The 16,912-nt window shown below is 42.5% G+C and overlaps 1 protein-coding gene across 1 annotated transcript in view; it reads left to right on the forward strand.

Annotated features, from left to right (window-relative positions):
* NDST4 (N-deacetylase and N-sulfotransferase 4) overlaps nucleotides 1-16,912 on the forward strand; it is a 70,089-nt gene that overhangs the window by 13,453 nt on the left and 39,724 nt on the right. Inside the window, exon 2 of the mRNA XM_048304341.1 lies at nucleotides 462-1,699. Within this exon, the coding sequence (XP_048160298.1) occupies nucleotides 719-1,699 (981 nt within the window). The 5' untranslated portion in view covers nucleotides 462-718. The remainder of the gene's footprint in view (nucleotides 1-461; nucleotides 1,700-16,912) is intronic.

A 16,912-nucleotide genomic window follows, 5' to 3' on the forward strand; every position in this document is an offset into this window, starting at 1 on the left:
CAAATCTTTCCTCAAACTCCTGTCCTGTCTTTCACTTTGCTCACATTAGTTTCCCAGTCCAACACAGAATTTATCACTTACGCAATTTGAATTTGACATGGAATGTGGTCCCATATTTTACAAAGATTCACTTTGTCCTAATTTTGCCCCTACAATCTTCCATTGCTCCCATTTGCAATAGCAACAATGCATGTTAGATGAGAAATGCTGATAAGTAGATGCACATCCTCAAAAAGCTATGTTCAGACTTCATTTCTGTATGCTAAGAACATGGGGGAGCTGTTTAATGCAGCTTACCTTAATGCACCGAGAAAGCAAGTGACACAGAGTGCTCCTCGAACTACTCAGAAACTTCCCTCTTTACTAAGATTACCAGTATCAATCACCGGCCTTATTAACGTGTGTTTTTAATTGCGTTATGGATTTTGTTTTACTTACTCTTCTTTTACTTCTTGTTGCAGATAATGTTAAGAGTCCTCTTCATTGATTATTGGCAGCTGCTGCGTTCTGAGAAAACCTCTTTCAATTTATCTTTCCGGATCCTTTGACTTCCCACTCCAACAGCTTTACAACCTCCCCGACAGCTTCATAAATGCACTGCAATGGTCACATGAACATCTTGGAAGGGGAACCTCCGCAACTCCTCATTCCTATGGCACTGTAGGAAGAGCACCCGGAAAAGTGGCAAGTCCAGCAGGAGCTGGAAGCCCTGCAAAAGATGAATCTCATCGGGAAGCTACGCAGAAGCTTCCGAACTCTGGTCATTCTCCTGGCCACCTTCTGCTTGGCAAGTATTGTCATCTCTGCCTATTTCCTCTACACTGGCTACAAGCAGGAAATGGCCCTTGTGGAAACCACTGGACAAGCAGAGTGCGAGGACCTCAAAATTCTGCCCTACAGGTCTGCGGAGCTGAGAACACCGAAGCCAATTGATCCCTCTAGAACTGATCCCACTGTGCTCCTGTTTGTGGAAAGCCAGTACTCCCAGCTGGGGCAAGACATCATAGCCATCCTTGAGTCCAGCAAGTTTCAGTACCACATGGTCATTGCACCAGCTAAGGGGGACATTCCCCCTCTCACAGACAATGGGAGAGGGAAGTACACCATTGTTATATATGAGAATATTTTAAAGTACGTGTCCATGGACTCATGGAATAGAGAGCTTCTGGAAAAATACTGTGTGGAATACAGTGTTAGCATAATTGGTTTTCATAAAGCCAACGAGAACAGCTCCCCGAGTGTCAGAATGAAAGGGTTGCCATTACAGCTGTACAACAACGTGGCCCTCAGAGACTGCGTGGTAAACCCTCAGTCGCCCCTGCTGCGCATCACCAAAGCGCCCAGGGTGGAGAAGGGCCCCCTGCCTGGCGAGGACTGGACAGTGTTCCAGTTTAACCATTCCACCTACCAGCCCGTGCTTCTGACTGAGCTGCAGCCCGCCAGGCCCACCCCCGCCACCCTGCCGAGGGCTGCTCTCTATGCAACCGTCATCCAAGACTTGGGCCTGCATGACGGCATCCAGAGAGTCCTCTTTGGAAACAACCTGACCTTCTGGCTCCACAAGCTCATCTTTATCGATGCCATCTCTTTCCTGTCGGGAAAGAAGCTCACGCTCTCCTTGGAGCGCTACATTCTCGTGGACATAGACGACATCTTTGTCGGGAAGGAGGGGACAAGGATGAACGTCAACGATGTGAAGGTAAGCGAGAACTGGGGGATACCATCCCAGACACGTGTATGTGCAAATGGGTGTTTAAAAAGAGACAAAGCTTGTAAAAGCTGAAAAGCTCCTTTTCCTAGTAAAAGCTGAAAGTACACAAGTGCAGGCAGCAGATACATAAACCACAACCTGAGATTAAAAGCCTTTTTGCCCACGTACATACAGAGATGCACATATGACTGTGTATATGTAGGGGCGTACACATGTATGTTGCGCATATATATGTATATATAAAAAATACCTTTTAGAAGCCTTTTCCGTATTATTTCTCTCACTATTCCTGTGAAGTAGACAGAACAATACAAGATGGTTGCCTTTTTAAACCTCACCATCACTGAATTTAAAAAGAACAAAAAGAGCAAAAGGAAAAAAAAGAGCCTGAAGAAGTTACAGCCCCGATGTGACTTCTACGAGTTAGCAGGATAATTTTCATTACCAGACTAGTAGGTAAGCATTTAAAGTTACCAGTGACAGGGTGGAACCACAGCATGCACTCGAGCAAGTGACATAACCATCTGACAGAGTGAAAGGCCCACTGACTACTCACTGGGGGCTCTTCTACCCTTATTTTCCTGATCTGTACTATCCAGGGACACCATTAAATTTTTTCAGAGTAATTTTCAAAGATGTGTGCAACTTGGAAAGAATAGACAGAACTCAACAGCATGACAGTTATTTCTTGTCATTTTCCACATGTGGGAATCATAGTCAGAGATTAATTGAATCCCTAAGCATGCAATATCACATTATCCAGCCCTTTATTCTGGAGGGTTTTTCCTGTAAATACCCAATGCTTTCAAGAACAATAAGCAAGCCTTTTGTTTTTAAAGGCAGATTTCTATTTAATTTCTAAACCCTTATTTCCATTCCTACAATTTCTATATTCATTTGCCTCCTCATCCAGACCACTGAGGTATCCAAATACCCAGCAAAAGCAGTAGTCTCACATACAATTGAAACAATTTTGCACATCAGAACACCTGGGGTAATTCTATTAGCCAAACCAAGCGTATGAATGCTCATCAGGGCTGATTCTAAGCACCAGGCACTCCAAGCGCCTGGTGTCTTTGAGATCTCAGCACTGTGCACAAGCTCAGTGATCAAGTGCTCTCTCTCTGGAAATATATGGGAAAATGCTCCGAGAAAGGGCTTGTACACAAGAGGAAATTAACTCAAAAGGCAATTGTGAAACAAGTTTTTCAGCAATAGCTTCCCGCCTGCGCATTTTTGAGAGCATCCTTCTGACGTGGTTTGCTCCACTAAGGAAGCCTGTTACTAGTCCGCAGCAGTTCAAGAGCCCCCATCACCAGCAGAGGACTGTCCACACAGAGACATTTGGAGATTCAGAGCAGAGTTCTCACCAGCATCATCTCATTATGCAGGAAAAAACCCAAGTCACCTCCATTATTATCCAACGTTGCTAGGCAAACCTTTCCACCTGTGCTTGGCACAGCAGCCATGCTTCCATGCTTGTTATAGGAGACACAGCAGAAAACTCCACATCCAGGGGCTACAGTAGGAGCTGGATGCTGTTAAAAGCATTCAGCATTATTTTTGTGTGCTGCACACATTTATCCATCTGAAAACCAACCAGTCCACACTGCTGAATATCTAGGCAATAGCAAGGAAAAACATCTGCTAGGATTGAGACGTTGTTAATTTTTTTTTTTTCAAGCGATGCATGGTAAGCCTTCTTTTATTCATTATGCCTGAGCCAGGGTAGGAAGGGAAACTTTCATTCTTCCCACATTTCTCTAGTGCCAAATTAGCAGCCCGCTTTCATCACAAAAACACGAACAGCGCCACTCACAGGACAAATCCCCTCCTCACCTCACACAAGAAATCATGCCACAAACTAACCACGGGGAGAAATCGTCTGCAGGCACAGGCTCAGAACCAACCTTCCCCTCAAGCTCTCTTTCGGGGACAACAAAAAGTTTATCTCCCTTTTCAGGTGAATGTTTCACACATAAATCCACCCTGCAAGTTGAACACCCATAGATACTTTGTCCTCAGCATCATGGATTTCATTTTGAACCAGTTACCCAGCACGGATTTGTTCCTCAGGGTATTTCACAAACACTTGCTACACAAATCAGTCCGTTCGTACGGCCTGGACATTCCCAGAATACAGTAACCCACAGAACAGAATCCTGCTAATGAACATAGCACCGAAAGCAGAGTGCACTTTGGTTAGTTTACAGAAAAGGATAATTACAGCCAGTTAGAGAACAATCTCCCAAGTCACTGGGGGAAAGAGGCAATTAAGAACCAGCGGACCTGGCTTCACCCCATATGGCAGAGAAGCTCTGCTTGAAAGGCAAAAGTAACACCTACTCAGGAGGTTGGTATTTCAGCGATGGCAAAGCATTGCCCTGCCTTTGGGAGGAGTGGCTGTGGCTGCTCACAGAGGGTTCACTTTGCAGAGATACAGGGACTCTCTGCTAGGCTCTCCAAAGGTGCCATACACACCCAAATCCCTTGGGAATGCTTTAGTACCCAGCGAGTCTTCTGGTAACAATATTAGCATGTAACAATAATATACCGAGTAAACCAACGCCTGTGTAATTACTTCTGCAACCCAAATGTTTTTATTCCCTCACAAAGCTGTTTCTCAATTAGGTGCTACAGGGATATATACAGTTTTATAAAGGGTGGCATCAGCTACAGAAACAGAGATTAGAGAACAGGGTTATTATGGGATCTGTTTACCACGGAAGATCTCCTAGTCCCTGGTGTTAGAAGAGTTGTGCAAGGTCATGTCTGGCTAAGTAATTAACAGGAACTGAGCAGAGCCACAGAAAGCTGTTTTTCCAAGCTTTGTCGAGATCTATCTTGAGCCTAGCAAGCCTCTGCAAATGAATTTCTCCCTTTCCTGCCTGCCAATATATTATCTCAGTGCTTGATTTTAGAGGGCAAAAGAATTCATCAGTTCATTTGCAGAAACAGTGAATTTGTGTACTTATAAATGATACTGGTTCCCAGCCACCCAAGTCCAGTATCAGTGGCATCAGTGATTTGGCAAAAAACTCCTGGAAATGTCTTGTTATGCTGTGTCTGGGAGTGCCATACAGAAAAAATACAAAGCTTTCACCTTTAGAGTTTGCTTTTAACTGAGCACAGAGAGGGCTGCATTATCCAAACAAGGAGTAAGAACTTGCTGAAGTATTTCTATTTTTTCTGTTGCCATAGTATGAGCTAGTACAATATTTACTCACCCAGGAAGAGCTCCACACAGCCACCAGGGCTTCTCCGTCACCTTTCACAAATACACGTTCTATTGTTAACTCAAAAGCCCTGCAAGAGCACAGTGCAAGCTAGGGCATTTACTCTTTAATTAATAAAAGAAATAAAAAAGCCCTCCAAATAAAGCAAAAGGCATTAGCCTTTCACTTTCTACCCTCCTCTTAGCTCTAGAATTTAGGCTGCAACACATGTTCTGGGTGGACTCGGGAACAACTTGTTTCGCTCTCTTCCCCCACTCTCTTTGCTGGAGCGGATAAGATTATCAAGGACAAATTGCTTGTCCCAGCACCACCATTTCCCACAGCCCCTTTCTCTAAAAGTTGTATTTTCCCTTTCAGTAGTCCCTCTAATTGTCACTATAGGGGTGGGAGCATCCTTGGGCTTTCTGAGCTACTCTAAAACGATGGAGCTGTGCTTGGCCATGTCCTTTGTTGTGTTACTGCTGACTGCAGGCCTTCCTTCTCCTTGCAGCCTGTCTGCGTTCCCCTCTGAGCTCCAGCCCACTTCCTTCAGTGGAAATAAGAATCACATTAGTCGCTGACATCTCCTCACTGCCACAGTCTGCACTTTGTCTTTGACCTTCGCCATCATTAAAATGCCTGGAACATGTAAAGCCTGTGATTTCTGGCTCATTTTAGTGTTTTAAAGCCAAGAATTCACGTTGGAGCTGCATCTTTCCTGGTGATTCCAAATTAAAAAGTACTGGCACAGCAGGAAGCTGAGCTCAACCACTCAATCTCTCCAGCACAGGATTATCCCTGAATTTTGTGCAAGGACAACTGCTTTCAGGTGGAACAACTGGAAATGTCTGGGCCATATCGCCAGGCATGGCAGAATGGTCAGTCCTGAAATAAAACAGTCACCATGATACCCTTTTAATAATAATAAGCCCCTGCCAGGAAAGTAACCACACCCATGGCCAGTCTAGGGAGAAGCTGAGTCCAGGAGATGTGTGAGCACAGGAATCCAGAGGAGACAGCCAAGCATTAGTCACTACAGGCTGGGTGACACTTCTGTCACCTTCTAAAGCACTTGAGAGTGACAGTGAAGAACACAATGAAGTGAAGTTCTGGAGCTCCCACTTTTGGATGGTCTTGAAGTCTTTAAAAATGAATTTAAAGAGCAGCTGAGAGGCATTACATGAAAACTTTAATAATCTTTTTAAAAATGGGAGTGCCTGCTCCATTCTGCTTCATCAGAGATGACAGTTCATTCAATATTTGCCTTGTTCGGGTCTCTTGACTCACCCAGTTCTTAGTAATTTGAGTGTTGAATACTGCTCAAGTGCCTTGTCAAGACACATCAGACAAAATGTTTCGTACTTATTTTGTTTCAATAGGGCCTGTTCTTTCATTCCGAATTTCTGTACCAATGTAGTTAAAAACCACAATTCCCTTGCCACCAACAAAACATGTATTCTTCTCCTTGGCAACCTGATGGATTGACTGTCTGTCTGATTACCCTCCCTGAATTACAATAGATTTGGGGTTCTCTTGTCTGCCAGGTTCCTACTGAAGATTAGGTGGTCTTGACAGTGTTTTATACAGTCTTGCCAGAAAACAGATTCTGGTGGCTCAAATTTTCTACCTCTTGAATTTATTAAACAGTTATGTCCCAAGCAAGATTTTCCTGAATGTTTGAAAACTAACTCACATTTAAAAATATAGAAATGGCAGGTTTTTCAGGTCAAATTCAGAGATTTCTAGTGCTCACACATCCTGCGCCAAGCACCACTGACCTGTGACACGTTCTTCTTCTACACTTGCACTAATTTTCTGGATTTGTACTTATTTCTTGAACCCTTTCTCCAAAATAATTCTCAAGTCATAGGTTGCGTCATACTGGAGTATATTTCCAGGATACACGTGGTACTCTATTTAATTTAGCTTCACTTAGGGAATCCATAGGATCCAAAAACCACATCTGCTTTACATCCACCCCTCAAGAGACCTGCATTAACCTGACCTTTAAAACAATGCGTATTAGTTAAAAAGGAGCTCTAACAGTTGCTTCCGGCACAGAAAACAGCACTCTGAAATGATGGAATAGCCTTGTAGAAGGGCCAGGCAGTGCAGACTGCAAGAGCAGTCATAATTATTGCCTTAAAAGCACTTGATGCAGCAATAAACACATTACCAGGAACCCATCTATAACACAGCTCCTTCAGGAGCAGTGTTACTTAAGTGACTTTAAATATGCCTTTGTCATCCAAATGGGAGCAGGAGGAACACTTAGAGCAAAAGCTCAATTTAGCACCGTTGGCATTATTCAAATGATGTGCAAGTGGCAGTGCTCAGGAAAAGGGTGGATACAGGGAGGGACGGACAAACAGGTGAGGAATAGAGAAATTCTCCAAGAGAAAAGGAGAAAATTGAGACTTCAATTATTTAGCAATAATTAACTAGGCATTTTCTGTCCAGCTCTGTATCATAATGCAGCATAAAACCAAATATTTGACTATGTCTGGCTTCAAATCCCTAGATAGATTTGTCTGTCCATGCACCCCTATAGCTTTATCTACGTATCCTCACACAAATTAAATCTTAGGGTCTTTGTCTTTTCTATGAATATTGCCGAAGATCCCTTCACTTGCTGCTTTTACTTCCAAATTCTACACCTCCACCTGTCTTCTTCCCATAGAGGCAGAATAATCCAAGGGGTTTTAAGTAAACGTTACCAAACCCCAGCTTATGCAGAGGGCACAAGAAGAGTCCAGCAAGAGCTGCACCCCAAACACTGAGCGTGGTGTCCCTCTAAAGTGCCAAATTACCTTTAATTTGAGATGGACACACTCTGCTAATTGTCATTCCTGAAAGTAAACATCACATGCCAGCAGGTGGGACTTCCAAACTGCTAAATCATCAGCAGCAGGTTATGGTTCCTCAGAACAGAATAACCCTCAAGCCACACCTCCTGCTCCTGAAAAAACTGCCTTTGGTCAACATCTGGGATGTGCCCATTGCTTCCTGTGAGCTGTGCATTCATCTGCAGGGACATTTAGGCATTCCCAAGGGGCTGCACAATCTTCATAAATGTCTCCTTTTCCTCTGGACATCTACAGAGTCCAAATACTGTTACAGAGACATCAGAGCAAATGACCTTCTGAGTCCATCGTTCAACAGGAGTTAGGCATAGCTTGGAAGAGTTGGAATGAGGCATGGGTGGCTTTCAGCAGAGTTTGTTGGAGAAGAGTGCTCTGCATACTTAAATAAAAATTATTTTCGATGGCTACTCATTCATCTCTCAAGAAAAGAAAGTACAAAAATTGTTTTGCCTCATGGGGAATTCTAATATAAGCCTATCTGGTAATTTAAATATGTATTTTGTGTCAACAAAATTTCTAATGTTAAACATGGTAATTTATAGCTTAAACAGTCACACCATTTTATAGCTAATATCTTATAAAAGTTAAGAATTTCTCTCCAGAAATGTCAGGGAGAAAACAAAACAATTTTTATTTAATTCCATTAAGAATTTAGTTTTCAAAAATTTACAAGAAAATGAAAGGATAAGCTATTGACAATTTCCCACAAACCAATGTATTGGCTAAAACACTCCGGGGCTTTCTGGGCAGCGTTTTTGTTCGTCAGGATTTGATTTACTGCAACACATTGCCTGCATTGGAGTGTTCTGACCTCAAACTGCAGCATTTATCATTGATGAGGGGAGCATACAATAAGAAGCTCCCGTATTTCCAGTTGAGGCTGGCACAGAAGGCACTAAGGCAGCCTGACAGCTTCTGTAAGAAACTAAAGTTCCCCCTTTTAGAGTCCAGAGTTTGCCTTCTTTAGGAAATAAAGCCATGGATTAAGTGGTTTTTTCCCCTTCAGAAGCACAAATTATAAATATCCTTTTCCAAGCCATGACAATTTCTCTAAATATTTGTAAACCTTGCTCTCCTCTGTGTTTTTGTTCCTTCTGCTAATTACCAGCACTATTTTAGTCTGCTGTTCACATTTTTGATCCAGACAGCACCCAAACACAAGTGAGATCTGTGGTGTGATACACACTCAGCTTCTCTAACACATGACATCCCTGCTATTTTTAACACTTCTGATTGAAAAAGGCTGAATCCCTTTTCTCAGAGTTTAATTTTTTTAATTGATGTAGTCATTTAATTGGCATTTTAGCACTTAGTTTTGAAAGCCCACAAACTAAATCTCTTAAAATTAATACCACCTTCACAATCCTTTCTGACCAAGGTATGGAAAAATACAGAGGGTAGGATTTTAAGTTTTCCTTCCACCCTATTTGTTTAGCCATTTATCCTTACACTAAGTAAGTGGAAAATCCTTCTAAAATGACAAAGTGGCAAGGCAGAGGAAAATGAAGTTTATATTCTTGTTACTTGATCAACTTGGATTGCACCAGTGAAACAGCTTCCTGTGGCAAAATGTTGATTTATGAAATGCAGAATGTTTCACATGAATACGATTCAAACACAACTGTGTTTTGGCAGCTCATCTGCTGTGGCAGCCTAAAGGAAAAGGGGGCAGTTTGTAGAATATTAAAAAAAAAAATAAATTCCAAAGATCATAATTAAATGTAGCTTTGGAATTGCTGATCTTCCAGAAATTAAAAAATGCAAATAACTCACACTTTGCTGAGACTTCTTTAATATGAGAATATCCCAGGAAATGGATATTTCAGGTTATTACTGCCTCTTCATTTTATGTAAAAGCCAGAATTATTAATGTAGTTTTTACATTACATATTAAATCTAAAATACCAGCACTGAAGCAATTTCTACGAGTTGTCTCACTATTACACTTGAACTGCCTGGATTGAATCAGATTGAATTAAAGCCATGGGCTTCAGGACCTGTATGTTTTTCACCCCAAAACATCAGCTCTTCAGGTAAAAAGTGGTATAAAAAATGATGGAATTCACATTTCTGACAGGAGACTGTATTTGCCTGCCTTGCCCAAACCTCATGAAATATTGGCTCTTAAAGCTGTCACTGATTCTTGATAGCACAAGTGCTTTTTTGGAGACCCAGTTGTTTTAACAGGGCAAATCACGCGGGCAGCAGGTTGTACGTGGGGAAAAGCACCCTGGTGGAGAACAGGACAAGGGAAGGAGGCTCAAGGGATGAGGATCAAAGTGCTCTGTCCATTTTCCAGTAATATTTTAATCCCTGAGGGCTACAAAGACTGAAGACCTCCATTGTAATAATATTTACTGTAAGTTTTTCAGCAAATTAGCACAAATGTTTGGGAATTAATTGAATATACATGCATAAATAAGCATTAATCTATATGAATCTATAATTAATAGAGATTAAATACTCTATAACCGTATTAATTTAGGCATAAGTGTGAACTGCTGAGGCTATGCTCTGCATGGTCAATAGTAATAATAATGACCATAATAATAATAATAATAATAATGCATTACATTTTAAAAAGGTAGGTTAAATGCAGAATGTGAATTCTTTAATAAAAAAGCTCTGCATGTGTCTTCCTAGTAACTTATCCCGAGATTTATGTGCATCATAAACAAATATGTCTGTGGTATTATAAAGTGCAATTCCACTGTATTTGTTATTAGGAAAGGGAATACAGTTTCCCATATGCTTTCACTGTTATTTCTGCTGTAACTGGGAACAGGCTGCCAGTACATTATCAGGAAATAAGAGCTACCCATCCCTGCTGTAAATATTCTGAGGTGAGTGTTAAAGACCAGAGGGGATTTCAGGCTGGAAACCTGTGCCTGTAGATCCCCATGTCTGCAAAAGACTGGAAAGAGCCTGCTGTAGGATGGCTAAAAGCAGCCTTCTTAAAGGCTTCTGCTCTTAAACTGCTCAAACCCACTGATACTCCACATACAGAAATACTCTGGGTTTAGTCATTTCAGTGGTGCCATAAGCCATGGGGTGTGCTGAACCCCTGCAGAGGAGAGAGGGGACAAAGAAGGGGGAATGCAGAGCCCACGGAAGAGCTTGAGGAGTAAGGAAGGTCTCCCACAGCGGAAAAATACCACCCAGCTTTCAGCTCTTTCTCATCTTACAACTGCACATTATTTTCAGGATTGGGATGTACACCTTGTCCAACAGTCCTGTTTGGCTAGCAGAGCATTACCCAAGTAAAACCTGTCTCAGCAATTCAGTATTTGTGATTTTTAAACAGCTATTCCCATATAAAATAAAATTATTGCATTACCCCTTCAGCTGTGAGAGTAATAGAAGCTCTCACTTCAGAAATGAGTGGAAATTTAGTGTAACAACTGTAATTAAAAGCTTGATAGTTTGCTGAACATATTTTTCCCAGTTTAATGATCCAGTGTTACATGAATTCATACTTTACGCTGCAAGTAGCTACAGCTTTGAATGGCAATATTGAGAGAGAAAAGAACAGCCTTTAATGATTAAGATTAAAAGCAACTAGATTTAAAAGTTAACTGCCTCAGTAATGCCACTTTCTGTCTGCCACCACAATGCATATGAATGGCTCTGAAATAGGAAACTGTTTTAAGCAAAACCCAAAACAAACCTTTCCCCCCAACCTTTCTGTGCTTCTTTTGTTTTTCGAGACAATGCTATGCAGGTATTAAATGTGCTGGTAGGATTGGCTCTCTCCCCTGTTCCCAAGTGCTAGAGACCTATTCACCATAAAGGTTCACAGGCAGTGTTCTCCTACATGTGAGAACAGAGAAAAGCCAGGAGTTTCAACTGTTATGAGACTTAGGAAAGGATCACAAACATCACAAACGCTGATTTTTCACTGGATTATTATTGTCAGCCATTATTACTCTTGGAGAACATACTGCTCCTCTAGGGTCTGGGCTGAACCCTTCACCAAGAACTAATCCCTGGGGAAGGCTCCATACACCGCGGGAATGTGTTCTCATACGAATGGTAAGTTGGGGAAGGGAATGAGAAATTTCAAAATTATGTTCCCATTCTCTTCCAAGCAGCCAAGAAAACATGTTGTAAAAGACATCAGTAACCACTCCCTGACAAAAAGATGCTTGTTAGAAATGTTCTCTTTCTCTTCCACATAATTCACCTCGTGCAGTCAAGCACAGCATTTGTCCTGTGTAATTTAGAAAATCCGGGATGAGGAGCTCAAGGAGAACACAAGCATTCCTTCCTAACAAGAAATACTGCGGGTGCACAGTGCTCAGGGAAATCCAGTACATTCCAACACCAAAAAAGGCTGTTTGTCAGAAGCTGTTTTAGAAGCCCTAGGGATAAGTCTTCCCTGTCAAGAATGATTTAGCAGCATCTAGAAAGAGATGAGCTCCATCAGACTGGAGCAAATTCACCCAAAGCCTCTTTTTCTCTCTGGTGGCTGAAATTGCCTCCCAGACTCCTGGTGACGGGGCAAGGGAGCAGCTACTCTCCTTGCTTCAGTGCCTTTTCCAGAGCCTGGTGAGCCAGGTTATCATCCTCTTCCCTGCTCAGGGAGCTTGGGACCAGCTGCCTTGCTGTGGGCACTTAGGCGAGGTTCAGCTGGCAAAGTCAGGTAGAAGGGCTTCCTGTTAGCAGAAGTTCCCTTCCTAGGAAGTTACTGAAAGGCTTCATCACTTTGCCGCAATTACATTGGACCACTTGAATTTCTCGAGGGTGCAGGTTTGAGGTTTTTGCCAATCTCTAGTCCAGAGTGATCTGAGGAAGAGCAGTACTTCAGTTTTGCTCTGAGTGTAATTTTTCCCACTTTTTGGAAAGGTGTGGTGATACTTTTGAACCCGAAACATTTCCTTTGACTGTTAGAGTGATTTGTTCTCAATTTGACCTGAAATTACGTAGTTTTATGAAAAAGTAACCTACTGGAACTTCTGAAATGCTTGATTTCAAATGTGTCAGCCGCAGTTGGTGATCTGGATTGATTTTATTGGACAACATACTGGCTTTTCATGTTTCTATTCAAGAGAATTGAGCAGCAACGCAACATGGGCATTGCCGTTTTGCTTTGGATCTTCCAGCTTCCTCCTCTGGACAGCTCACTATGCTGTCCTCATGCTGGGAAGGGTAATAAAGCAGTGATAAGCAAGAGGATTTTCTGGGATGGAGGGATTTTAAACCTGTCCTCGAGGACAATAAAGGTTTTAGCTCCCTCTGCTCTGAACCTGAAGGAGCAGAGGGTGGCAGAAGCACTCTGATCTCTGGTGAAAGAGATGTGGTGTAAAGCAAGAAGAGTTGCCTTGCAATACCCTTTTCATTCCACAGAAACATCCAATTCTAGTTATCAAAACACTGAAGCAAGCTCCCTGGATAATGGAAGACAGCATCACAAAGAAGGAAGAAGGGTCAAAGAAGTTAAGCTCTGCCAGACAAGTATCAAACATCTCAAAAATATTAAAAAGCAACCCTTAATCCTAGTGGTTTTTAAAGCACATCCTTACTCATCAAGATTTTGCAAACTGAAGGTTTCACAATAACTGAGGAAAACAGTACTCCAGACTTCCCTGGTTTCTGATTTTTACGGAGAGGGTGGGCAATGGACAGACTTGCATAGGGAAAAAAACCCCCAAACCTATGGAGGCACCCTCTTAAAGCCACAAGATAAATCCATCATTGTGCCAACATGCCCAGTCTGAAACCTGAAGGACAGACCTCTGTTCAGAATATATCACCTGCTCCAATCTCTCCTTTATGATTGAATGTGTGCTGAAAAAAAAAGCTTAATTTCCCACCAAAAAGCATATACATCAGTTAGTTTTTAAGCAGTAAATTTAAAACAGGAATTTGAGATTGCTGGTAGGTGTTCAGAATTTTGAGATAAATGTCCATGATGAGAACTTTAAGGAAGTTTTATTTTTGTGACAAGTTATCCAAGTGATTGATTTCCAAGGGCAGTAAAGGGATGGAAGACAACTCTGATTAAACCTCAGTAGATCCAAAACCATAAATTAAAGAAGATAAATAAGGTAGCCTCCATTAGCCTAGCCTTTAAATAATTTATAGCAAGTGAGTACCCACCTGTAACAGGTTGTAGACTTTTTTTGTAATTCTTTCTTTTTGCTTAAGGAAGCAAGTCTGAAGCACCAAAGCACAAGAAAAAGAAAGAATATACAACTCAACCAAAATGCAGTTGTTGGTGTTACTTGTCTTTTACCCTATATTTGTATTGTGCCAAGGAGAGGGAGACTTTGATCCTTTTTTTTTCTTTTTGACATGGCCTAAACATGACCTGAGCTAACGAATGACCAAGTCTGGGTTTTATGTCGGTGACATGCAGCACAATGACTGACACCAGCACTGTTTCCTGCAAACAGGATCATGATGGCTCAACATGCATTTCTTACTAACATACTATTTTAGACCTTGATGTGGCCCCTGTAAAGCCTCAAGATGGTTTTGCCCTTCAGTACTTATTTTAGGGGTTAATTTTGTGATTGATCAGAGCTGAGGTGGGGGTTCTGCCACTGCCTTTCGGGCCTCTTTTTTGATAGCTCTACAGTGCAGTTGGAGGCAGGCAAACCCCACCTGCCTCGTGCAGATGTGGATATGGGGAAATATTGCACCTCTTCTGTATTTCACGGGGCTGTTGTGCTGGCCAGGCTGAACTGCAGCCGTAGGGAGCAGAGCCATTCAAATTAGAACAAGCATTCCTGATCATGTTGTTTCAAAAACTGGACCAATAATCCTTGATCTCCTGCTGGCAGATTGCCTTCGCCTGATTCCCCTGCCTGAAGAACATTTCTTCAAGAGATTTCTTTTGCTGAAAATGCTTAAGCTTTTGAAAAGTCAGAACTGATAAGAAATAATCTCTAAGCCCCTTCACTGCTCTGCGCAAAGTGCCACCAGCTCCTGTCTCTGCTGCATGATCCTGCAGGGAGGGACCTGCTCAGCCCCGGGCTTGTGCCAGCCCCAAGCTTCTTGTGCCAGCTTCTTGTGCCCAGGTTGCTTGTGCCAGCCCACAGCCCAGGGTATTGCCACCTGTGGCACATGCTAATTTTTCCCCTTCCAGGATTTGTCAGCAGATTTGGTTAGTGTTCCTAGAAAATCCTTCCGAATCAGTAATGATTGATACTGGAGACCCTCAGTGCTTTGCCAAAGAGGCTGTAAATCTTCTCAGTGGGTAAGGCTGACACAGAGCAGCAATCACTGCTGGCAGGTGACCACTGCAGCCATTCCCTGCTCCTGCAGCTCCAGCAGCAGGTCCTGTGGATGCCCCCAGCCAAGCCTAATGCCTTCGATCTTCCCCAGAATGGGAAGCAATTGCCTTTACTCATCTGTGTGGTCCCAGTTAAAATAAACCCTGCTTTTTATTCGTGCTCTTTATTTTCAGTTTATACTTTCTGCCCTGTTAGACTGCCCCCTTGCTCTTCATTTGAGCTTTTTGCTGCTAGATGCTCTAACAAGGCCAGGAATTGCTTTTTCCAAGAAGAGAGACCGAATTATCGCCATGGATATTTTATGTATCTGTGCACCTACACATCTGTGGTTGGTCAAGGTGCTCTCACTGCTGGGGTATCTGTGTCACACTCAGCATCATCTCGCTTCTAATACTAAATCAAAAGCCACCTCCTGAGTTCACAGGGATGTTATTCACCATTTAGTCATGAGTGAGTGGTGAATTGGGTGCAGTATCAGCCCATTCATCTCCTTCAGCTGAAACTGGCTTAACCTCTACTGGGACAGATGCACTCCTCTGGCTCAAATTAAATGCAGGTAGACTCCTCACAGTTTTCTGACTTCAAGACAGAGTTAAAAAACAGCAGCAGAAGTACATCTGATAAACTGGGTATTCCACTCATGGAGGAAAAATCTTTTTTTTCCTCTTTGCAATAAACATACTACACAAATATGTGCAAATCATCACTTTTTTTCTTGCTTCAAGAAACCCACCTATCGTGTCTGACCTCACACAAAGGCAGCTAACTCCAGGGAAATGCTGAACAGACTCAAGTAATAGCTCTACAATAAAAAATAGCTTTGCAGGCAGAGCTGGCTGTGTTCAGCCCCAGCCGAGAGCTCCCTATTAATTATTTATGTTGCACTGTGGATTAGCATGGCGCTTCACGGAAATAAATGCACAAGGAAATGAAGTCCCACCCCTTGTGAAGGCAGGGCCAAAGCCCTGCTTGCCCTGTTGGCTGTGCCCAGTGTTCTGCAGCCAGTACTGGGAGTGGCACCACTTGTGGGAAGGACTGGATGGAAAGTGTCTCTAGGTCTGTGAGGGTTGGCAGCTTCCCTCTGATCTAGCCCCTGAAGTTCCAGTCAGGTTTGGCATGGGGTATAGGGTGAGTGATTACAAAATTCCATCAAAGATTTGACTAACTCCAACCCCTAAACTCCTTTCAAACTCCAGCCAGTAAGTCAATAATGTGGATTCTTTCTGATTCCCACACTCTGGTATTATCTGCTATAAGCATGGGAAGTGGACTGAAATCCTCACCACACAGAAATCATCAACTCGGCTTCACTGGGATAATAAATACCTCACCAAGTTGAGCTTTAACAAGTGCAGATACAGCTGAGTTGATTGTCCCCCCTTATGACAGAAATTTATGCTCCAATCTGAAAACTGAAAATAAAGAATTTGGAATCCTGGTCTTGCAGTGACCCCATCAGTGATGTCAGGCTAGACATCACTTCTTTACTGACAGCTTTTCTGTCAGAAAAAAGCAGTGGCTAGTTATTTCACACCTTCCTCACAGTCACTACTATGATTATAACTACTTTGTGGTATTCCTATCAATTCCAATTCCACTGGCTTTGAAAATTGCCAAGACCACAGCAGGCTTAGCCCGATTTTTTTTTTTTTTATCCTAGCATAGATTTCAGGGAGAGAGCAAGAGCGGGAAGAGGCAATCACAAAATCACATCCTGACAGCAGCTGCTTGCAGTGCAAAGAAACATTGCTGAAAGTACTCTTTGCTTTTTTTTCTTTCCCCAGCTGGAAATTTAGAGCAAAACTATAACTTTGTAGTTCTCCAACTTTCCACAGACCACCAGCAAATTGCTTCACAGAACAGCTTGGGAATGAACCTCAGGGC

Source organism: Corvus hawaiiensis, chromosome 5, assembly GCF_020740725.1.
Source record: "Corvus hawaiiensis isolate bCorHaw1 chromosome 5, bCorHaw1.pri.cur, whole genome shotgun sequence".
In the NCBI taxonomy this organism is placed as follows: domain Eukaryota; kingdom Metazoa; phylum Chordata; class Aves; order Passeriformes; family Corvidae; genus Corvus; species Corvus hawaiiensis.